Source organism: Thunnus thynnus, chromosome 7 (genome assembly GCF_963924715.1).
Source record: "Thunnus thynnus chromosome 7, fThuThy2.1, whole genome shotgun sequence".
Taxonomy (NCBI): Eukaryota; Metazoa; Chordata; class Actinopteri; order Scombriformes; family Scombridae; genus Thunnus; species Thunnus thynnus.
In genome coordinates this window covers 6,015,546-6,039,483 of record NC_089523.1, presented here as the reverse complement: position 1 = coordinate 6,039,483, position 23,938 = coordinate 6,015,546, and the positions used below count along the sequence as shown (strand labels likewise).

General features: G+C 41.7%; 1 protein-coding gene across 1 annotated transcript; it reads right to left on the bottom strand.

The window, feature by feature from the left end:
- Nucleotides 1–2,933: 2,933 nt before the first annotated feature.
- On the bottom strand, nt 2,934–23,022 carry chrd (chordin). Its single transcript, XM_067593992.1, has 21 exons — nt 22,605–23,022; nt 20,081–20,184; nt 19,833–19,959; nt 17,831–17,983; nt 17,425–17,542; nt 17,121–17,208; nt 15,864–16,005; nt 15,424–15,561; nt 15,076–15,158; nt 12,984–13,131; nt 11,464–11,570; nt 10,915–11,194; nt 10,477–10,718; nt 10,242–10,355; nt 7,942–8,133; nt 7,692–7,785; nt 7,436–7,492; nt 7,117–7,220; nt 6,614–6,877; nt 5,535–5,628; nt 2,934–4,075 (listed from the first exon to the last, which is right to left on the bottom strand). The coding sequence occupies exons 1-21, from the start codon at nt 22,744–22,746 to the stop codon at nt 4,011–4,013; spliced, it is 2,856 nt and encodes a 951-aa protein (XP_067450093.1). The 5' UTR covers nt 22,747–23,022; the 3' UTR covers nt 2,934–4,010.
- Nucleotides 23,023–23,938: the final 916 nt, after the last annotated feature.

Genomic DNA, 23,938 nt, shown 5'->3' with positions numbered 1-23,938 from the left:
AAGTTTCCAACAAAGATAAGACTGTTTGCCAAATTTGTGAAAAGCAGCTGCGTTACTCTACAATGACAACAAATCTGAGATCAACAGCTAACTTGCCACATAAATGAAACAGCGGAGGCATCAAACAAGCAGAGTTAACTCTACAACCTTATCTGACCGCCTACTTAAGACACAGTACAATCCCAAAACACATAGTGCAGTTGTATGATACCATATGGGAAAATATAAATACTGAACAGTAAGACACACTCTCTGACCGCTGATAGATGGACATCGCTGGACATATATGTTTATGACACATCAAATTGTATCTCAGACATGGTAAATGAGTTGTGTTCAAAATGAATTTGAATAAATTACTTGTTAGTTTTAATTTGACCTTTTGAAAAAGCAACAGCCCTCATAGAGATGTTTGGTGGTCAGGAGGAGGGTGTATACTATCCAGGCAGGGGCTCACCTGTTGCATAGGCAAACTGGGGTGCCTGCGATTACATTTTTTTTTTAAATTCTTAACACTGGATACATATATTGATTCCATATTGTATATCGATATCAGTTTTTTAATCACACTAGCAGCTTTAGATATAGCAATGTTGGTTGCTTGGTTGGTCGGTCTAGTTTGGTTCAGACTGAAATATCTCAACCACTATTGGATGGATTGCTATGAAATATTGTACAGATATTTGTGGTACCCAGAGAATGAATCCTAATGACTTTGGTGATCCCTTGACTTTCCCTCTAGCTCCATCATGAGGTTGACATTTTTGACAAACATGTCTTGACAAATATCAAATTGATTGTCGTTGAATTTGGTGCATACATCCAGGTCCTCTGCAGGATGACTTGTAATAATTTTGATGATCCTCTGAATTTTTCATTTAGTGCTAGCATCAGGTCAAAAACTCATATTGTCCAATTGTCCATTATACCCGTAAAACCTCCCATCATCCTCAGCTGCATGACAGCTGTTTACTTTTAATTAGCAAATGTTAACATGTAAACACACTAAACTGAGATGGTTAACACAATAAACATTTACATGCTAAATATCAGCATGGTAGCATTGTTATTGTGAACATGCTAGCATGATTGCATTAGCATTTAGCTATGCCTAAGACCAACCTGCTGAAATATATAAATAAGAGGTCTAAGAACAGTGAGTAAAAAACAGATCAGCATGACATCCATGTTGGACAAAACAGTGCAGCATTTTACTTTAACCACAACAAGAAATGGGACCAGAGTCCCGCTTATTACATGTGGCTCTAATTTAAATTGAATCAGCGATAGATAATACGAATAAGTCAACACAGTGCCTGTCAAATGTTTCCTATCAGCAACAGAGAGAACAATATCTGAGGACGTGGAAGATGAAGCCAAGAAAAGAGCATCAATATACTTTTTGTGTCATGATTAGATATTAAGATATTTTTGGCGTCTCTGGCATGTTAACTCTATTTGTATACATACACTGGAAAGAAGTTCATCACAAAATTGCAAACATGTGTCAAATGTTCAGAGAGAATTTATTGGAATAGTTTAGGGAAACTTTCAGTTCTGGGTTGTTTGTTAATTTTTTGTCTGCATAATTCTTGTCAGTTTGGCCTATATCATTTCTTCTGGACTGTTCAAGTTGCTGAGCATTTGCACTCACACATGCACACACACACACACACACACACACACACACACAAAGGCATATATCTGCAGGTGCAGGGCTCAGGCTGATACATGTCTCATGCTTCTTCACAGGCTGCCACAGTCCCAGAATGCTTAACCTTTGACCTCCACCATCCGGCTATGACAACCCCCCCGTACACCTCTCCCTGCTGTCCTGATGACTTTCCAACATGCCTTTAGTGCGAACACACACTTACACACACACATACACACTGCTCTGTGCCTGGGGGAGGTCAACAGGTGCCGTCGGAACCGCTGTCAGCCAGGAGGATTTTAGTGGGCACCTTTACTGTAATTATGTGATTAGGCCAGCAGAGGGCAGTAGCAGATTTTAGTGGTCTGTCATAGGCTACTTTTGGGGACAAATTTCAGACTTAGGACCAGTTAATTAGGGACACAAAAGCTGTGTCCCCTATTGGGAAAAAGCTGTTGTTAAGGGTTAGTGGTTAAGGTTAGGGTAAGTCTCCAGGAAATGAATGTAAGTCTATGTAGTGTCCCCAAAAGTGATCATGATATGTGTGTGTGTGTGTGTGTGTGTGTGTGTATGTATGTGTGTGTGTGTGTGTGTGTGTGTGTGTGTATGTGTTGGAAAGAATTCTGCTTGCCCTTTGGCAATGTGTGTGTTCCTGATTCAGGAGTTTGTACATGTGTACATCTGTGAATATGTGTTTATGTTTCAGTCTGTCTGCACTCTGCATGTGTGTGTATGAGTGTGTCCATGTGTGTGTGTGTGTACATGAGGAGGTATGTAAGGGACAAAACATTGCTGAACACATGTGGTGACTGTCTGAGGAGGAAAGCAAGCGAGGAAAGGAAAGGAAATATGGTGTAAAAGGAGAAAAGAAATGTGGAAAAAAATGAAGGAAATAAGAAAAGCAAGGAGATCAGAAGAAAACGGGAATAATGGAAAGAAATAAAAGAACAGAGGGAAAAAAATAGCCGATTAGAAGAAAAAAGGGCAAAAGAAGATGAAGGGAATTGATGAAGTGGCAGAGACAGAAAAGTGGAGAAAGAAACAAAAAGTAAAAGATTAAGTCAGGTCAATCTGGCTCGTCATCCCTCTAATCACAGCTCCATATGTGAAAAAGTGAGCGGAAAGAGAAACACAAATGGAAAGAGAGAGACAGCAACACAGTGGAAAATCCCATGGACTGGAGATGAAAAACTAAGATATAAATGCAAAAAAGGGAGCGAGGGATGGGATTATTAGGGGACGCTGGTTAGTAGCTGCATCCAAAACAAACCCACAGGCATTCTCTCTTTTACCAACAAACATCTTTTTTTATTTAGTCTCCACACCATTCAATAAATACAAAATACAAACCAGCTTCATATTCATCAACAACAATGATAGAAAAATTCATAAAATATTACTTAATTCAAAACAGAAATAGGAACAACCAAAGCAGAGATCAATGAGATCAACAGGAGGTGAAGACAAAGCTTGTGTTTGCTAGTATTGTACTAAAACAACAACCAGCTGAGCTACTTCAAGCTTCTCTCCCAGTGAAGTAACACTGATCTTGATGCCTACTGCAGATGATTGATACTTTTTGACTGGTCCAGTTGAGTGGAAATATATTTTTAATAGAAAAGAATGTAGCAGACTGGATGAAGAGACACTTTTCCAGGTTTTAACTGTTTTTTTTTTGTTGTTTTTTTTGTACAGTTTTTGAACCCTGCCTTGCCATCCAGTAAGTTTACTGTGATTTACGTGTGTATTGCTAATTAATTGTATCTTTACGGGTTAAAAAAAATCTCACACATACACACACATACACACATCCAGACACACACATACACATTCACACATATTTAAGCAACACTTTCTTCACTTCTCCATTCAGTAGCTATGGCTTTACTTCAAAAAGAAGCCCTGTCAATGAAATACAACTCTTGCCAACGTTTGCCACTTAAAACCAAGTTGAACCTCTTTCAACAACAACAGCTAAACAATCCCACTGAACAGCTGTGTTTTATATCTACGTCTATGTCTTTTGTCCTTTGAGAAGATAAAAAAAAGAGCAAAAAGAAATTCCAGCAAAAAAGGAAGGCAAGAAGCAGACGGTAGCAGGTTGGTAAAGTCTGGTTAGTCCTCTCCATTGCTTCATCCCGTCACTTAACGAGTCTTTGGAAATATTTTCTGTTTGCATTTTATTACTCATCCGTCTCTGCTCTTCTCTGTTCATTACAATCCTGAAGCTGATGACAGGGTGGGTGTGAGGTGAGGAGCGAGGGAGGGAGGGAGGGAGGGAAGAAGACCCAATGTGCAGCTCTGGGTTTGGGTCCATCTGGGAGGAGGAGGGTTAACTGGGTAAAGGTGGGGTAGATCAGTGTCTCGAGCTTCGCCTTTTGTCTGGAGCCTTCATCATCAGGTCATCTTCCTCTTTGGAATCTATGGGGAATAAAAGAAAAATCCATTTAGGATCAAAGTTCACAAAACTGAATCTCCTTAGGTTTGACTGAATGAATTTGTCTCCCCACTAAAGGAAGGAATCTCTCTATGTCTGTCTGTATGTATGCCCTACACATATCTCTTGAACCATTCATCCAATCGACTCCACACTTGGCAGATGTATGGCTGGGAACCCAAGAGAGTGCGGTGTCAAATTTGGTACAATTTGGACATGCAATATGTTTAATATTAATAAACTATGAATAAACCAATGACCAGCGAGCCACTCTGCTCTATGCAGGGCCAGGGCGGAGCTTCAAAGCTCTGCCAACTGACTCCAGCATGTCAGGGAGAAACCAGAGACAAGGTGTGACACGAGTCAGAGAAAAGTGCTTGAAAAAGAGAAAAGTAGATAGCAAAAACATTGCTTTTAGTCAAGAATGGACACTCTTAACCCATGTCTAGACAGAAAGCATAGTGTTAGCAGCACATTTAGCAGATCATTAGCAGCAACAGCGAGTGAATACACAGGAGGTGTTCAGGTACATTGTTGAGCGTAGGTCACCTGCGTTTTGGAAGTGCTCAGAGCCCAATACACAATGACTGTTGTTACGCATGTAAAATCGAGCAAATACTTCCACAGGAAGTTCAAAACCAGTTTGTCTCACATGTTCTGAGACTGTGGCAATTGTGCAGCGCCACTACAGACAAAGCCCAAATCTTTTGAGCAAACATAGCGTGAGCAGCACGTTACGCATATCAGCAGCAGTGAGTGAACCATTGTGTTTACACAGGAGGTGTTCAGGTACAGTGTTGAGCGTAGGTCACCCACATTTTGGAAGAGCTCAGAGCCCAACGTACAGTGACTGTAGTTACGCGTGTAAAACGAAGGAAATACTTTTCACGGGCAGTTCAAAACCTGTTTGTCTCACATGTTCTAAGACCGTGACAATTGTGCAGCGCCACTACAGACAAAGCACAAATCTTGCAAAAATCTACTCACTCAAATCCGAACTGAAGACACAGAAAATATGAACGATCTAAGGGTCCAATATGATCGATCCACTTTATTTTAGGATGCACATTATTTTATTTTTAAATGCAGCCCTTATTTTAGGCCACTTGAAATTAGAAAATAACATTACTATTACTATTAGAGTACTTATTATTTATATAATCTGTGTATAATAGAATGTTAGTTTCTTTCATGTTGTTGTTGTTCCCCATTCACACCTCACATCAACTGTATTAATTTTTCTATGCGTTGAAGTAGTAGCCGGAGGCCAAGCAATTCGGCCCATTCCAAACAGGCACTGCACTAGTTAATGACAAAGATTTCATTGCAGATCTGACAGATTATTACATATTTCTATTCAGTGAGGAACCTCCATTGCACAGGACTGGTCAGACCTATCAGCCTAACCCCTGCTGGTGCATTTTGTGTGTGTTCATTGCTCACCAAGGCATTCAGGACAGCAGGAGCCCTCTCTGCGGGTGATGTTGGTGCAAGTCAGTACTGGACATTGCTTCCTTTGACACTTGGTCACACCATGCTGTGGAAAATAACAGGGGAAGATGGAGGGTTGGTGAAATGAGGCAAAATGTAGCGGTACAGGTAAAAGAGACACGAGGAGATATGACAAGACGACATATCACAATATGACACAGGGAGCAACACGCCATGCATCTGAACTGCAGATTACAAGGTTCCCTCCACTATGACAGGAGGTACCAACTATGATTTTGTCAGACTTTTTTTGTTTTTATTATATTAATCACCTATTCAAGTCGATATGGTGACTGTGTTTGCAAACAGTTACATATTTATGCATTTGGAAACATTCTTCTGGCTATCTGGTGAATGTAAGTCCAATATTGGCTCTCCTTTTAACTCTGTTTTGGTCTCCTCCAACTGCTGAGGAAAATAACGGCGGCTAGATGCTCCACTATGTTCAGTGAAACCCACTGTACACTATACGCTGAAAAAAGCTGCCTTTTGCATCTGGAAACAATGTTGATGAGAGTGGTGAGAGTGAACCAAAACAGTAAAGTCACAGGACATAAAACCAAAACAATGAACTGAATGATGCTAAAAAGCTCTGTAGAGCTGAGGGAGAACAACAGAGATGAGTGATGATTCTCTTTGAGTTTGTTGATACAAACCTTTCAGATTACAGCCATTTGACCCTTTATTCATATAAAACTAATTAGAGCAGCAGAGATAAAAAGGCTCTGTGCACAAGTAGAGCATATTTGCTAAAGTGCTGACTTCAGATCGTTATCAAAGCAATTTTATTTTGTTATGTTAAAAGAATTTAGTTTGAACTTGTTATGAACTGTGACTCATCATTTTTGTGCTTTCATGAAAAGAAAATATTTCAGTATTCTTTCCCAAAACATAACTTTAGTTCAATGAATCAATTTTTTGCTACCTTTGGGTCATTTTTATGACAACCAGATATACGTATATGTCAATAAAAATTCTGAAATGACAATATTTCAACTTGGGTCACATTTCTCGGCTCCCACAATACTTACATCACACCAGCAGTTGATGCACTTCATCTCCCCTACCACTGGTACCCAGGGATGCCAGTTGTCACTGTTCTGGTAATAGTTCTTGCCAAATTTGCAGTGTCTCGGGCCATCTGCTTGCATCATGTCGCTGTGCTCCAGGCCTGCAGAGGTCCTCTCCTCATCCGGACACTCCTTACAGCAGTCGGAGGGATTCCGTCTTACAGGATGACTGCAGGTCAGCACCGGACATGTCACCTTCTCACAGTGTACCTCTCCTGTTGACCCCTAAAGACATAATGTAGAATTAGCAGCAGGTTAGCAACAATTATTTTCTTTTTCCCAGCACCAAATACAGTTGACTTAGTGCTTTTTCCATTTAAAAAGTCTGAACGTTTTCCAAGAATGAACTGATGAGAAATTTATGCCTCAATTTCTTTGAGTCTAATACAGGATAAATGATCCATTAAGGGCTAATGGAAAGTAAAGCCAACCAGATGTGAGTGGGTTTATTGATGTATATTTACCTTACAAGTGCAGACAGCACATTTAATGTAGCCAAAGGGAGGTACAAAGGGATGCCATGTAGTTCCTGGGGCATGCATCTTCTGGTCTCCTTCAAAGTAACAACCTGAGAGACAGAAAGAGGATAGAAAAGGTTACTGAGGACAACTGGCAAGAAAATGATTTATAGTTAACTTTTTAACAGTAGGTGGAAATTCAATGAAAGGGATACTGTATTGAGAGATAAAAGGAAAAAGAGAAGAACTCTTTAGAGACAAATCAAATCAAACAAAGAGAGGGAGGGAGCAAGAAACTAAGTCAGACAGGAGTGTTAGTTCCTACCTTCAGGATGTTCTTCCACCCTCTCTGGAGCGTTCATGTCCTTGGGCTCCTTCCTCTCTGTACAGGAAAAAGGAAATGGGGACATAAAAAGGATTAGTCTTCAACTTTATGATTACTGTAAGGAACTTTGGGACTTCACCCAAAACGATAAAATCTGCTCACAACCAAGAACTCGCAGCAGCATAACTACTATAAAAACACTGTTTCACAGTCTAATATTACACACATTATATCTCAACTAAAACAAAAACCTCACCGTCACATATCGGGCAGCACTTGTCCTCAGGCTGAATGGTTCGGGAGCAGGTCAGCACCGGGCAGATTACCGGATCACAGATCACAGTTCGCTTCTGAGAGAGATGAAGAGGAGTAAGTTTAGTTTGTGACACAAGATAAAATACAATATTAATTCCTTACAAATGTATTTCTTAGTTTCTCTTCAAAAACATCAAAGAATTCATTTAACAGACACATTTCATTGCTGCCTTGGTGTTTGTTGTTTTTACCTGGCAGCTGCAGGAGAAACACTTGTCGTAGTTGGGCGTCCAGCGGGAGCCGTGAGCGTGGTGCTGGTTCTCAAAGAAGCAGGTATGGGGGTCTTTCTTCAGCTCCTCGGGGTCTTTCACAAAAAGGTCGTCAAACTCAGCCTCCTCCACATCCCCCCTGGTCCCAAACTCACAGTTGTTTGGCACATGGACCTAGAGGAAGGAAAGAAAAAAAGAAAGAAAGAAAGAAAGGGATAGATGGAGGTAAAAGGGAGAGAGGGATGAAAGAAGCAAGAGAAAGAAAGAAGAGGGAAGTGAGTACATTAGTAATTTGTTGGCCACACCTGATTTGAGGCTGGTGTCAAGCTGACTTGTTAATTGTTCCTAAATGGAACATTTCTGTGCTCCTGAGCAGATGGTTGTTTATGTGTTGGCCCTGTTTGCTATTAAAACAGCTGGACTCTACTGATGTGTGTGTGTGTGTGTGTGTGTGTGTGTGTGTGTGTACATGTGTGTGTATGTGTGAGTCATCACCTTTTTTGTTATAACCTGGCTGCCTAAAAGAGCTCATCAACCACTACACCTGCAGAGCTGCAAATAGGTTTGTGAGCAACTGTGGTCTGAGTTTGTGTGTGTGTGCATGTGTGTGTGTGTATGTGTTTCTGAAACCCAATAAAACTTTTACTTTTCAACAAAGTCTCTCCAAGCAGACAGCACCTGCCAGTGAAAGAGTGTGTTTGTGTGGGCTAGTGAGCGCTAAGTGAGCAATCACACAGACACATAAACACTCAGATGGTTAAAGGAGGCCTCCAGGGACTCCACTGCTCCTCTTTAATCTAATCACTTTTTCTGCTTTGCCTTTCTTATGGTAGAGCGGTACTTCTTGGCTTGGTCCTAAAATCTCAAAAACATTTTCTGAGATTTGAAAGTGCAAAGTGAGAAAATTTTAAAATTCTAAAGCATTTTCTCAATTTAATATTCATTTTAATGTTTTGAATATAAGCTCATGCCCTAAAATCTGTTCCTGTATTATAATGAATCCATTTATAGAGGCTAAAGATTGAGCACAAAACGCTCTAATCCCTCTGTGTTATGTAGGACTGTGTGAAATCCGTCTGAATTTTTTCCAGATCTCGTTTTATTTTTTCCCAAATTCTGTGTTTTCCATTTTAATTTTTCTGTATTCTGTGTTTTACGATTTAAGCACATTTTGTCAACAGACAGAGTATCTAATCATGAGGTGGATGAATATAATTTCAACAATTCAATAAGAGAATATTCAAAATTTAATGAATATCAATGAATGTGATGTAAAACAACATTGCACTAGTTTTTATCAAAGAAAGTGCTTCAATACAGTCATAAAAAAAAGTCATCCTTTAAAGCGCTTCACAACTGAGCTTCACATTCGTATAATGGCAAAACATACAGAACAGTTGTTCTCCTGACTCATAGTAGTCGTTTGGATATTGCTCTGCTCTAAATTTAGCTGTTTGATTCCTCAGTTGTTTGGATGACTTAGCCGTGCTGTGTGTGTGTGTGTGTATGTGTGTGTGTGGAGGAGGAGGAGCTGAGCCCTGCCCTCCCTTTGGTGAAACACAGATACATATACAGAGGACAGAAGCTGCGGCATCGTGCCCGTAAATAACACCAAAACCTGACTCAGCATAGTTTTTTCTGTTCATTCAGCTTAAGCGCTGTGAAAAAAACACTCATAATGGAAGGGAAAAACCCTGATTTTTATAAATTGCATCCACATTTTGGCAAATTCCACAAAATTCCATGTTTTACAGTTTTACCAATTTTATGATCAAATTCCACCACTCTGTCCATGTATTCGGCATCACAAATCATAGGGTCCAAGTCATGGCTTGGTGCTGTCAGAGACTAGCTTGCTGTGCTAGCGTTTATAGCACTATAGTTGTAAAATGGTTGTCTTGGAATAGTAAAACAGTTGTGTTTTACTAAACCAACTGCGTGGGTAAGTAACTGCGTGCTGTGGCTGAGCTGTATGTCACGTATGGATGTAGATATGGGTTTAAATTCCATTCCCTTTTTCTGTGTTGAAACTGCTGATATTCATATTTAAATGCATCTTTAATACCTTTAGAAATAAAAATCACATTAGGACCAGGAATTCTAAAACTTTTAGGACATTAAAATCCTTTGTTGAAATGCAGATGAATTAAACTTTTTAGGTGACCAACCCATGCCTAGTGTTTGACCAGCGATACTGCTTCAAATTTAATAATACATTTTAAAAAACAACAAAACAACAAAAAAGCAAGAAGTATAGGACACATTGTAGTATCTGTACATACCCGTCCACGCATTTCTCCTCGGGGGTTCAGCTTGGTGCTGACCTGGATGAATGCTGTTCCTTGGTCCAGGTGTTGAAGCAATTCAACGCTGATGTCCTTCAACACTCCCTGAGCCTGGAGGAGAGGAGAGAAAAGGGGACATGAGTGTGTTTCCGTTTGAGTGTACATTCGGTGTGTTTGTGGGCATGTGTGCACATAGTGGCATTTATTTCTATGTGTGTGTACACTGATGTACCTGTGAGCCATAGAAGCCGGTCAGCAGCCTCTTGTGAGTGGTGGTGCTGTCTTCTAGCTCTCCGATCTCAGCCAGCCCATGGAGGTGGGCGTTCACGGTGAGGTCGTCAGTCTTGCTGAGGCCCGCCACGATGATCTCATAATGAAGGTGACACTGCTTGTCCACTGACACCCAGGCGTGGCCAGAAGCACCAGTTCTTACTGGTGGGTACACAAAGTGGCCAGCCAGAGGGATGGGCAACTCTGGAGGATGAAGAAAATGGTTAGATGAGATATATGTATGGATTTAAAATTTAACCTTGAAAATGTAGCACTAATGCTAAAGCTCCATGACATTTCTGAGCTAAGTTAGAGTCTTCCAAAGACTTATATAGATATCTACAGTACATTTAGAAAGCAATACATTTGTTAAATTCCACATATTTCAGAAACTCCATACCATGTCTGGGTGCCTCCAGGCCGCTGTAGGGCAGGGCCTTGATCTGCCCCCTCAGCTCCCCCTCCTGGTTGTGAGCCGTGGCCACATTGATGAAGAGTTCATTCTGCAGCAGCATGTGGATGTGTCGGGCCTCCAGACGACTCCAACTGCCCGACGCCTGGCCTGTGCCCTTGTTGTACTCCGGCGTTAGGTCGTACAGTATCGAGCGCTTGTTACGCCGCCGTGGCTTCAGCTCAATTGTGAGGCCGACCACATCGCTGGTGAGACCTGCAACCTGAACCTGAAGGAAGGGGAGGAAGTGGTTGATTGTTGGTGATGATTTTTATGTTCTCTCTCCTGTTTTATTGCTGTGATTTTTATTGAAAAGACTATCAAATTCATTTAAAGTAACATTTTAAGTACTCCCTTCCTTCATGAGATATAACAATGAAGTAGTAATAGTAGTAATGGTTAGTTGTGTAATGTAAATTATTTATAGTAATATACTCCACCATCAGATTCAAGTGACATATAATCAAATAACTGCATTGAAAAGAATAATGCAGATACCTGGTAGTCCAGTGTGCCGTTATCATGGAGGTTGAAGATAGCGGAGCCAACACCTCCTGTCTTCCCCGGAGTCAATGCATCACCGCTGGACATCACACTCTGGATGGCTGAGCCAGACAGAGACAGATTAATATCAAAAATCGACTTTAGAGCACATTCCTGCACACATTACTTATCTGAGACCATCACTTTTCCCCTCGGAGTTTCCCTCCCTTAAACCATAGTAGAGCCTGACAGCATGCGAGATGAGGCAATGATTTCTGTCATGTTTAAATTTGCTAGTAAGTTGAAGGAGGGGAAAGAAGGGGGCACATCGCATTCCCTCACGTCCTGCAACCACACACACATCCAAGCCACACCATCCCTTCACCGAGAAACAGTCATTTAGGGGACAGACTCAATTGGACCACTAATCAGGAGGCGTGTCTGCTTGTGTAATTGTCTGTGAGACCTTGGGCCAAGAACATACATATTGTTGTACTGTCTGGCACACACACACACACACACACACACAGAAACCCACCCAAGGTTAAGCCTTAGAATGAGGTAACCCTTGCTGAATGCAGCAGGCTTAAAAAGATCGAGCTGAGGAACTGAGAGGACAGGAGGGAATGAGTAACAGAGAAAGATGAGAAAAGCGCAGAGAACAATTTGAGAATGACACAGAGACAGAAATAATGGTGGAAGACAGGAGGAGGAACGACGCCAAAGAGACACAAGAGAGGTTGCAGATGACAGGATGGAGACATGAAGGGAGAGACTGTGAATGAGAGAAAGCGGGAAAGAGAAGGAGGAAAGAGAGGGAAAGGAGTGTGTTGGGTTTGAATTCTTCACACATAACGTCAAGCTGTTAATCACAGCACTGGAACACCGGCATGGAGAGTCAGGTCCAGCAGACTGTGACCTTGGCAGCGCCAGTGTCGGTCTGAGAGTGTGTGCGTGCGTGTGTGTGTGTAAAACTTGGACTAAAAGAAAAACAACTTTATATATATTTGTGTCTGTTTGTGCTTGCGTGTGTGTGTGCACATTAAGACAATGCGCCATTCAAAGCGTGTTGGACACCTTGATGTTCAATGTTCATGTTCAAGTATGTGTCTCATGAAAAGACCATGTGTGTGCTTTAACGGTTTCAGACAATTGGGCTGTCCACAACATTCCTGAAACCTCTTTCTCTTTCTCACACACACAAACACACAGAGACAAGCATACACAGTCTTGGTGGGCCACCAATTTAAACAGAACGTCTATAAACATGGTTTTCCCCTAGCGATAAGACTTGAAAGGATGGAGAGAAAAAGAGGGAGAACAAGTATTTATAGAGGAGAATGACAAAAACAGCCACAGATGGACTAGCACAAACGAACTAAAACGCAAAACACATTCTTAGCAACCTCAGCGTTTGTTGTCTTTACAGTGTATGGTACCAACTTGCTGGAATAATGTGGAGAAGAGACATGTAGAAGAAAAGATGATTTAATTTCACCTGTGTAAAGGTGTTTGATTGTGACGGGGAAACTTACTGTCACAGGATTTTCTGCCAGTAATGAAGCCAGAGATTTGCTGGGGATCTTGACCCTCGGTTGCCACGGCGATCTCCAGCTGACCACGAGATAACCAGAAGAGTTCGCGGCTGTTCAAGTCTGTCAGCACCTCTGCAAAGTCTGGATCCTGCACAGATTGAAATAGTTAGCTTGAGGCTGAGATGCTGGTTTATCTGGGTCCACAAATGGGTGAGTAAGAATCTTTCTCCCATTGTAAACAAGCGTCTATTCAATACCAGAGATGAAAATGTCACATTATGCCATTAAGATCTTGTTGATGTGGTTTTGTTACAACACTGACATGTTACCAAAGTAACTAAACCCCAACTTATTTAGAAGACAGACAAAAGTAGTGTTTTCTTTCCAACTAAAATGAACTTTGGTTTATACTAAATAAAAACAACCAGAGCACAAAGGGCCGAACAGGATGGAGGACAGTAAAATCTCTTTATGATAAGATTAATTCAGCAATCACAACGGCATCGCGAAGTTATAAAACATTACGGACACAAAAAGTGGTGTTACATAAAAACACATGCTTTAAAATCACCCCCACTCACAAGTACACACTTAAAACCCTGGGGCGAAAAAATATGGCTTGCATTGCCTTAACACGTTTCATACTGAGCGAGGTTTAATTTTAAGCAGACAGACTAGACTCCAGGAGGACGAGGGATTGCTGAGGACGTTGAGAAATGTTGGATTAATAGGACAGATGTACGAGCGCGTTGAAGAAATGTTACTTTTATGACCTCAGGGCCTCAGTTCAGTATAAATATACATGTACCATAAATCCACACAGTGAGGAGCCAAAACAGAGTTGGAACGGAGAAGGGGCTGGTCAGAGGGAAGGCGACTTAAATTTGTGAAAATGAATGAAGAGAATAATGAGAGGGAAGTAAGGTGCGAAAATGATGTATTGGAGTCTTGTGTAAATCAATAACACTGTCTGGATTAATAGTCACTCAGAAAATGCTTTCACACATTTAAAAATATTCAAAAATGAAACGTGTTTGCTTATCTACGCAAGTTTGGGGACAAAGAAATTAAGGAACACGCTTTCTTAAACTTCATAATATGTGCAATATGTTGTTTACATGCCTCTGTTATTTGGCTTGACAAAAAAAAAATGAGTCAGCACTTTGGGTTTCAGCGTCTAGCTCAAGGACACTTTGAGGGGTCATGTGGCTGTAGCTGAACGTTTCACATATTTTTCACGGACGTTCTCTCTCACCTCCAGGCTCAAAAGAGGCGCATCGGCCCTTCACGCAATTCCTGGCAGAATTAAAAACAGACCCGCCTTTCATCACTCCTCCTCCCTCTTTCCCTCCCTCTATCCATCTCAGCCCACAGACCACTAACCACTGACATGTGTGAGGAGTGTGTATGCAGTCCATCCTCTCTTCCTCCCTCCCTCTTTATTCTGTCTCTCATCCCTCGCTCACATCTGTCTCCTGCAAAAACTCTTCTATCTCTCTCTGTCTCACACACACACACACACACACACACACACTTTCTCCTGTCTCTTATTCCTCTCCATCCATTTTTCTTGTCACGTCTCGGGTTAGTTAGCTGAGATCAGAGCGGTGGCGACAACAGTGCTAGGATGTGGTGACTGAACCACATCCGTCTCCGAGAGCAGGAGGAGGAGGAGGAGGAGGAGGCGGGAGGGGTGGGGGGGGGACCAGGAGTGTGAGTGTGTTGCTGTGTCATATGTTCCTAACCGACAACAACTCTACTCCTCCTCCCACACTCGCTCCTTAATTCTTAGTCTGTCCCTGATAACACTTTTTCCCAACTCTTTCCCCTTTCTCGCATCTTTGATAGCTTCTGATATTACACTGTTACTCAAAATTAGTCAGCAACCACCAGTATGATGAATAACGCAGTTTGCATGATTAATTCCAATGCCACACAGTGTAATTCGCTCTTTCAGCTTTTCCAAAACATGTCTGGGAAATACAGGAAATATAAAAATATAAAATATGGCAACCAACAGCTTTCAGTGTTCACTTTGAAAAGCCCATGTCAGTCACAAGATATACCCTTGTTAACATGTGTTTTTACTCACATGAGAGGTGATGTTGGCTCGGATCTCTCTCAGGATGTGATGGCGATACATCAGCTGGACCCGGATAGGCACCAGAAGAGGCTCTAAGGAATGAGGGAAAGTTTTCTCATTAATGTCTGTTATTAATGCCACCACTTCAACATTGATCCCCAGATTTAAGAAGGTTTTAGCACCTAAAAGCAATGGTCTAAAATGGAAAGACATCCCAGAGGATGATTGGAGTCAGAGTGGCTTTGTTTAGCCTTTATTTTTCCAGAAAGGATTAACTTCCTGTCATCCCAAAGCATATTTCTTTCTTTTTTCTGCTCATCCAAACCCCCCTCTCCCCCTTTGTCTCCCCTCTCTCACCTTTGTCTTTGTGTTTGATGAGGCCTTGAAGGATAAGTATAAAGTGGAGGTTGTTCTCGGTGTCACTCAGCGTCAACATGGCGATGCCTCCCATGCCTGAATTCTCCTCCTCCGATGTCAGCGTTGAACTGAATGTCTCTGTACATAAAACACATTATCGTACTGAGTATCTGTATTCTCTTACAGGCCTGTGCAAATACTTCTCTATAAACAAACACACATTTTAGCTACATTAATCCATGCAAGGCTTTTTAAGATTACACGAGAAGATATACAACTCCCCTGCTTTGTAAATATTGAGTTTATTGTATACTGCAACACAAAGACAAACGCATAAACATGTCTAAAGGAAAGATTACATAAAAAAATAATGCACAAATAGAAACAACACATTTATACACATATGGTATAATATGCAATAATATCCCACAAACACGCACCAGCAAACAGAGCCCTGTGTTTGATGATCTTCCCTTCTACTTCTTCTTGTCTGCTTGTCGATGTGGTCATGCTGATGCGCATCTGCTCCGACTGCAGCTGTTGCAGGAGAGGCTTAGCTAGGTTCTTCCATACTCCACAGATCTATACACACACAAACAAACACACAGGCAGGTAAGCTGCAGTATGGTTGCAGTGAAAACTGTGTGGACAACAAACCATAGTTGAGCTATGATTTTCAAACATTTTCATACTTCTCTTGCACATTTAGGCAAACACACAAAAACACATCCAAACAGATACACACAACACATGCACATCTGTTGAATACATCAAACCATGTGATTGTACACTCAACCCCAGGCTGCAAACCTTCAACATAAAACTCCTATTTCTCCCTGAGAGAGGAGGGAAGATATGTGGCAGTGTGCCGGCACCTCATAACTCAGAGTTCAGGGGTAATCTCCATTTTAATTAGCGATACTCTCTGTCCCCCTGCTAAGCAGTGATGTAACATGTGAAAAATTCTCTCTTTCCAAAAGTTTTGCTCCAGCAAACTCCCTCATCCCCCTGTGTTCCTTTTTTGTGCTGGAGTGTTTTCTCTAAGGTCCTCTGGTGCTTGACACTGACATTTATCTAAAAATAATAATAGGCCAATTTCTGGGACCTGTATTTAGGGGGCTCCTGCCTCGCTGAGCAGAGTGTTTGGCCTGAAATGGAATGAGGAGATGTGTGTTTTGGCAGGAAATGATGTGTAGTGATAAAGTCAGACCTTAGGGAGTGTGTGGACATGCATGCATGGGTACTACTGTTACACTGACATATTGGTTTACTGATTTATCAGGATATCTGCCTTTTTATTAAAACTCAGTGTTCTACACTTCTGACCTGATAGCTGTTTGCCCTGATGTTACCTTTAGTGTGAGTGAGTGAGTGAGTGAGTGAGTGAGTGAGTGAGTGAGTGAGTGATTGTTGATGTTTGCTGCAATCAGACTCAGCTTGTAATGTTTAGAAAGAAGCATTGAAGCAGAAAGCCAGTGTCACTGTATGTGTGTGTGTGCTGCTGTTTATTATTGCAAAGTGAGTTATGGGAAAAGAAGTCAGAGTTTGAGCACAGAGTCATGGAGTCAGAGCATTCATCACGGTGATTCATCATTCATCTCTCTTTCAGGAAACACGCAGACACCCATGCACACATAATAAAAAAGAGCACTAACAGAAGCAAGAGGTGATGTTTCTCTATTTGTGTGGTGCCTTACCATGTCTGACTGTCCCTTGGGGACTCTGTATTCAAAAGCAGTCGTGCCATCTGAATCCAGGAAGACTATTTTACTGGGACGGCTCATTCTGGAAACAGGAAAGAGGGAGGTAAATTTAAAAAAAGGGACAGAAATTTGATTAATATAATTTGATTAATAACAGTGTTTTCATATACATTTGCTGCCTCTTTATGCTGACTGACACAACAAAATTGTGGTTCAAATAATAGACAAATTGTTGATTTGAAATTTTGAAGAGAAGAGTGCCACCTTTGGAAACTACAATGCCACAAAAATGTTTTACCTTTGGTATGTGATGGAGAAGGCCAGGCTGGTTCTGCTCAGAGAGAAACGAGCTCTGGCAACACCACTGGAGCTGGGCAGCCATGAGTCCATCACTCCTGTCAACACTGCCACAAAGTCTGTAGGAAAAATCAGGAGAGATGGTTAGATAGGTACTTACTATATTAAGACATGTCATGTTTAGCAGGCTTGTTCATATGTACTGATCATTCGTACTGTGTGTGTGCGTAATTGCATGTGTACAAGTGTTGCATGACTGCGAAACCTTGGAGTTATTCTTGCAGTTGTATTTAGACCCAATAAATGATGTCATTTTTCCCACTGAGTTATGTTATACTCTTTAACACACTGTCTTAATATGTGTGTGTTGATGGTCTGTGTGTCTGACTGTCAGTGCTCATACTCACCAGTGCGGCTCTCTCCGGGGCCCATGTCCTCAGAGCTCAGGTAGGATCGATCATTGTAAGATTTGTGGAGGTCATCCTCCTTCCCTTTGCCCTTCTCATGGAAATACTCAAAGCTGTCCAGCACAGAGTCAGTCTGTTTCTTGTCATCATCACCTGTGGAAAGATTTTTTTTTTTTACAGTTAATTAAAGAGAGATAGCTGCAGTTATCCTATTTTGTTGTTTTTATAGTTTTCTGGTAGGAACCCTATTAGCAGTAGTGGTTTTCTGGTTTCCAATAAAGAGTTTTAGTGCCTGACTTTGAGACTGTTTCGGTGTCTGGAAAGATAAACCAAGTGAACCCAAACTTTTCAAAACACATTCTGCTACATAGCTCTCCAAAGTCTGGTGCGCAGATGAGACTGAAGCATTGTCTGTCTTTCTTTTCCCCTTGATTATGTTTGGAGTATGGATAGATAGTGTGAAACGTGTGCACATGAGCAGCCCAGTCAGAGAGGGAGTGTGACAAACAGGTCAAAATGACATTAGGAAGGCCAGACACTGGAAGAAGGAACTCTAGCAGGAGAGAACACCAATTTCAGTACAGCACTGAAGGCTGAAGTCTCTCTTCTCTCTCTAAGCCAGCAGTAACTAACCAGGGTAGTTTCTTGCAGCTGAGGAGCTTAAGGAGAATTGGGAGTGACACTGGCGTGCGATCCCAACAATGACCCGCTGTTCCACACAAACTGCTGTGCGTCCTGATGTAATGAGTAGACCTCACTGCTTTACACACACACACACACACACACACACAAATACACAGTGACACACACAGCGCTGCACTTTCAGCCAAATCCAGATACACTGACATGATCTTGAGAAAGAAAACCACACAATGGTTCTAAGTCAACCAAACTTTACTTCTCCCCGGCTTATTCTGAGGAGCTCGGCTGGATTGTCTGCTTTCTTTCTTGGTGTCTGATTCACACACACACACACACACACACACACACACAAACACCACCCACAAATCTCAAATCTCATCATTCCTTTCTCACTCCCTCACTCCTCTGCTCCACTGGGCACGCTCGAGGGCTTCTGGGTAGTGTCACTCTCACTTCTCCCCACTTAGCAATACTGTATCCTCAGGTGCACCAGGCATTACACACACATATATAAACACACAAACACACACACCATTTTCCATCACTTACACAAACATACCAGCAGTGTCGGTGCCAAAGCTAAGACAAACACACTCAACCTTTTCCCTAAAACTTGACCACAACACACACATACATACACATACACAGCCCTCACACTGTCCAGTTCTTGACACACACACACACACACACACAGCACAGTGTTGTCCTAGTGATGGAGGCCACAGTGCTTTACCTTTACTTTCCATTCCATTACCAGACACATAGCGTAGAAAAACACCCAAATCTGCTGAATAACAGCGCAGCATGAGGACCCACCCTGTGTGTGTATGTGTGTGTGTGTGTGTGTGTGTGTGTGTGTGCACGTGAGTGTGTGAGCGTGTGCAGGGGAGCTCTAATTCTCTAATAGAGGGAATTGTATGTGCAGCAGTGTGTGGACAAGGTAAGTGGCAATGTGTGAATGAGGCTAAATAGATGGGTGGTACTTTCGGTTGTGGCTGGTTAGAGAAAATGTCTATTTGAGCCAGCTGAATGGAAAATCAATTGACCTGTTCATTGTGTCCAACAGCTGTTTTAAGACTAACCAGTTGACAGGAGGAAAAGAAAAAAGCTAAAGACCCAGGAGAGCAATTGGGAAAGACGAAGACAGACAGGGAGGGGGAAGAAAAAGAGAGAGAGGTATGTTTAAAACAAAGAATAAACATGTGAATAAGAGGCCATTACTGTGACAAAGGAGGGATCGACAACTGAGTGCAATACTTTTTTTGTTTTTCTCCCATAAGGTTTTTGCAGTAATTTAAACAGACATTTTAGCAAACACCTTCGAGCTGCAGGAAGTAAGCGTGGGTCAGTGGTTGATTACCTTTAGGGCAGGTTTTACAGCAGTGCCCTGGCAGCAGGATGGGATCATCACAGTCAGGGTCCGGACAGTCCTGCTTAATGTTCTTACAGTTTACTTTCCCAAACACCTTGCCGCGACGACTCTTTTGCTGCACAACACCAGAGAAAGAGATATATCAGGTTATATCTAGGGCAAGAATTGATTACAAATTCACCTGGAGCTCGTCGTTAAGTGAGATTGATATATACAGAGATTGAGAAAAAACTTACAGGTTCGCAGAGGCACTGGACACAATGCATGACGCCAAAGGGCTCCCCAAGGTCTGGGTGCCATGTGTCCTCCAGAGAATAGAATCGACCTCCGAATGAGCATCCTGTAATACAAACACTGCTGATTACACATGGCTGTCTTCAGGGTCAAACATTGGATGATTATGATCACAATTCTTTGGCTCTTTCCAAACCAGAGGCTGTCTTGATTAGACACTAAGTGGAATTATATGACTACATATGAGGTTTGTCCTTTTTAATTATGTTAGAATTTAGCTGCAGCTTGCTTTAATGATCACATTTAAAGATGTGAGCTGAACTCTGCCTTACATAAAGTTCCTGATATTGTAGAGCAAGAAATAACTGTCATTAAGTGTCAGACCACAGGATGAAAAACTATGCAGAGTGAAGCATTGTACCCATTTCCATATTCAACAACAAATAAATCTTGCACAGCTCACTGCCCAGGCATGTTGGAGGCGACCGAAACTTCCTGGATGCCTCATGAGTTTTGGGACTCAACCTTGCATCCTCTCTCATTTAAATGATCCATGCACAGGCATGGGAGACATTCAATTTTCCACTGAAAGATTATCAGAGGTTCCCAGAAATGTACAAGATATAAGCCAAGCCTTATTCCAAAAGATTTTCAGAAGCCATTAAACAAATTTTGAAGACATACTATAAATCCTACATGAAAGCAAGAAATTGGATATTAAAATAGTATAAAGTACTATTTATTATAAGCTCACACAAAAACACACTAGACATGATGTATATTAAAAGGATTATATCAGTGCAAGCCATACATGGTAGGGCAGTTTTTTTTGGCTCTGTGCTTCTACACACTGGATTTGAAAAGAAACAATGACTATGGTGTTTAAGTGCTGATTTTGTGCTTTAATTTGAGGGTTCACATCCACACCATTTGAACTCTGTAGAAATTACAGACCTTTGTAGACAATCCCGCTCAGCCAATGTGGACGTAAACACCCTCGAACACTGTTAAAGCTAAATGTCAGTGTGTTATGGTTTCATGTGAAATCCAGTGTGCTGGAGTAGAGCCAAAACAATGAATATCACTTTTCTAATATATAGTGACTGCACTGTATATTGACGTTACAGGAGATAACAATAGCTTTTAGTGTTATTATTACTATACTAAAATCATAATTGAGTGTTAGTCACGCTGAGTTACTACAGGAATATTATAGTGATCTTTGGTTAGGATAAGTGCCTGTATGCAGTGTTCGTGGCGAGCGCCCTTGTCTGAGTGTACACACACGCACACGCACGCACACACGCACACACACACACACACACACACACACACACACACACACACACACACGCACGCACACACACACACACACACACACACACACACACACACACACTAAACGTGATGTTACCCTTCGCCAACTTCACCGCTGATGCCTTGCCTTTCTCGCTGCTACCAACCTGGTTCATATTATTCTTTCATTACAGTGACTACACACTTTAAACAGTCCAGTCCAGTTAAAGAGAGCCAAACTGTGAGCCGCTCGCTTTGCCTGCCACTTCTGTTTCATCTGAAATAAATCATCTCAGAGGAGCCAATGCTTGTAATGGAAAGTCGATTGATTACAGTTTCCAACGTTGAATTACACGTTAACGGCGCTGTGGAGTTCCCACAGTTTTGAACTCCAGAGTAGTTACCTTATAAAAACCGCAGTGAGCTTTGTACGTAGGGGCTTTTACACATGAATCAAATGGCATTCATTGCGGTTATGACTCAGATAGTCGCCGCTAGTTTACACATGAAGCAGCTCGAGTTTAGAGGAACATTAACTACTTAAGGAAACATTGGAATTGACAAAATTTTGCTTGCATGCTGGTAAAGCGGGAAAAGTTAAGACCATTGAACCTAACTCTAGATACGTTTTAAAAGTTGCAGGCTGCATCTTACAGGCTGCTGAACTCAGGTCACTCACCTGGCACCGGTACCCGCCTGCAGAACAACACACCAAACTTCGTGAGAAAATCTGATAATTTAAATTTTCATTGTTTTTCTGCATAAAACAAATACATTTTATACTTACACTTCGACAGGTAACAATGCCAGTATGCTCACTGCAATTCGGCATAATTGTGATGCAAAACACAGCATCAATTTAAACAAAATCAGGACTTTAAATTAGTCAACGTAAACCTACTTGTGCTCGCTGCTGCCCCCCTCTATGTGTGATGGGTCGAAAATATCAGAGACTTCTGAAGCATGACATTATTGCTATTATAACCGTTAAATGCTGTTTGTTGTGTAAACCGAATTGACGACTAGCTCCTCTTCGTAGAAAATGTAGCTTTTTACTCTGCAGTCAGAGACCCAACGTGCCGGTGACTCGTCACATTAAAATTTACACATTTTGAAGGGAGTTTCGTTATTCTCTTCCTCCTTCTGTTGCCTACCAGACACAATTGCACCATAGATAAATAAAAACTTAAGACAAAAAACAAAGTTATGATAACATGTTGGTTTTCTTACCTGACAAGCCTTTGGAGGGCAGCGGCTCTCTCTCTGACTGGATGGGCAGAGCGGGAGACTTGAGCCGCGAGGCCGCTCCGGTGTGCAGCCACGCGCAGCTCAGTACGCACAGCACGGAGCGGAGCGCGCGCGGAACCAGCATCCCAAACGTCAGTCTCTTTCTCTCCACGAAATGTTTCCCTCAAACCTCCGTTGTCGAACAGTTTATGAAGCCACTGTCGGCTTGAAACCACTAATTACGTCCCCTAACAAACGTAAAGTTCCCTCTTTATATCCAAGTGTCCGTGGTCATCAGCTGAAGGTCCTCTGTTTTAAATCATCCGAGTTTCAGTCAGACAGAGGTTTTCTGGTCAACTGTGCTGTGTGTCTTTCCTCAGTACCAGCAGCCTCCACAGAGCCCCGTCCCTTTCTGTTTTATAGCCTCCTTCCCTGACAGCTTGAGGCAGCCACCGGCTGGGAGGGGAGGGGAGGGGAGGGGGGGGTGATGGGAGGGATGGGTGATGGGTGATGGGTGGGGGTGGGTGATGGAAAGGGAAATTGACGCCCCTATCAATTCACTTACGCTTAAGGTATGGAAACGAGCCTGCGTCTGATACATTTTCTATCCAAACTTTCCACTGTTTTTTTGTTGTTGTTGTTGTTTTATTTTTTTACCAAATAAATTCTTACAGACAAAGTGAAGTGACATATATTATTTTTTGGGGTGAAAGAGAGACCCTAACCAATAGCCCTGAATGCTCTGCTTATGTTAAAAAGATATGGTTTCCTACTAGAAATTAGCCTAATGTTTTTATTATACATTTAAATATAAGCTGAGTTGCATATAATGCATTTACCATAAAAGTACAAAACACTGGTTACATCTCTGGAGACTAAACTAAACTTATAAGGACATAAATTGGCATATTCTGAAGTGACTTTTTATATCTTTATTGTTTTGTTTTCCAATCAATTGTGCTTGTCTCAGTGAGGTTGTGGTTTTGTTTTATTTCATCATTTTAATAATCTAGAGCAAATAAAAGTCTATTATTATCATGCTATTGTTGTGGGTGGTGGTAGTGTGGTCATTTCTGCTTCTATACCTATTCATTGGCTTGCTTGTTTGTTTGTCATATGGCCTCTATGTAGAATTATGACAATTCTACTCTGATTTTCACACTCGGTTGCAGTGATAAAACCTAAAGAATCTGCTCAGGATGCCACACTTTAGTCAGATGACACCCTTGAAGTAGAGTGGAGTGAAACAGTAGTACGTCACAGCTCCTGTGGAGACAAAGTGTGAATCTACAGATCGTGTACAGTAAGTCAGGAATGTGTGTGAGGGTCTGCAGTGG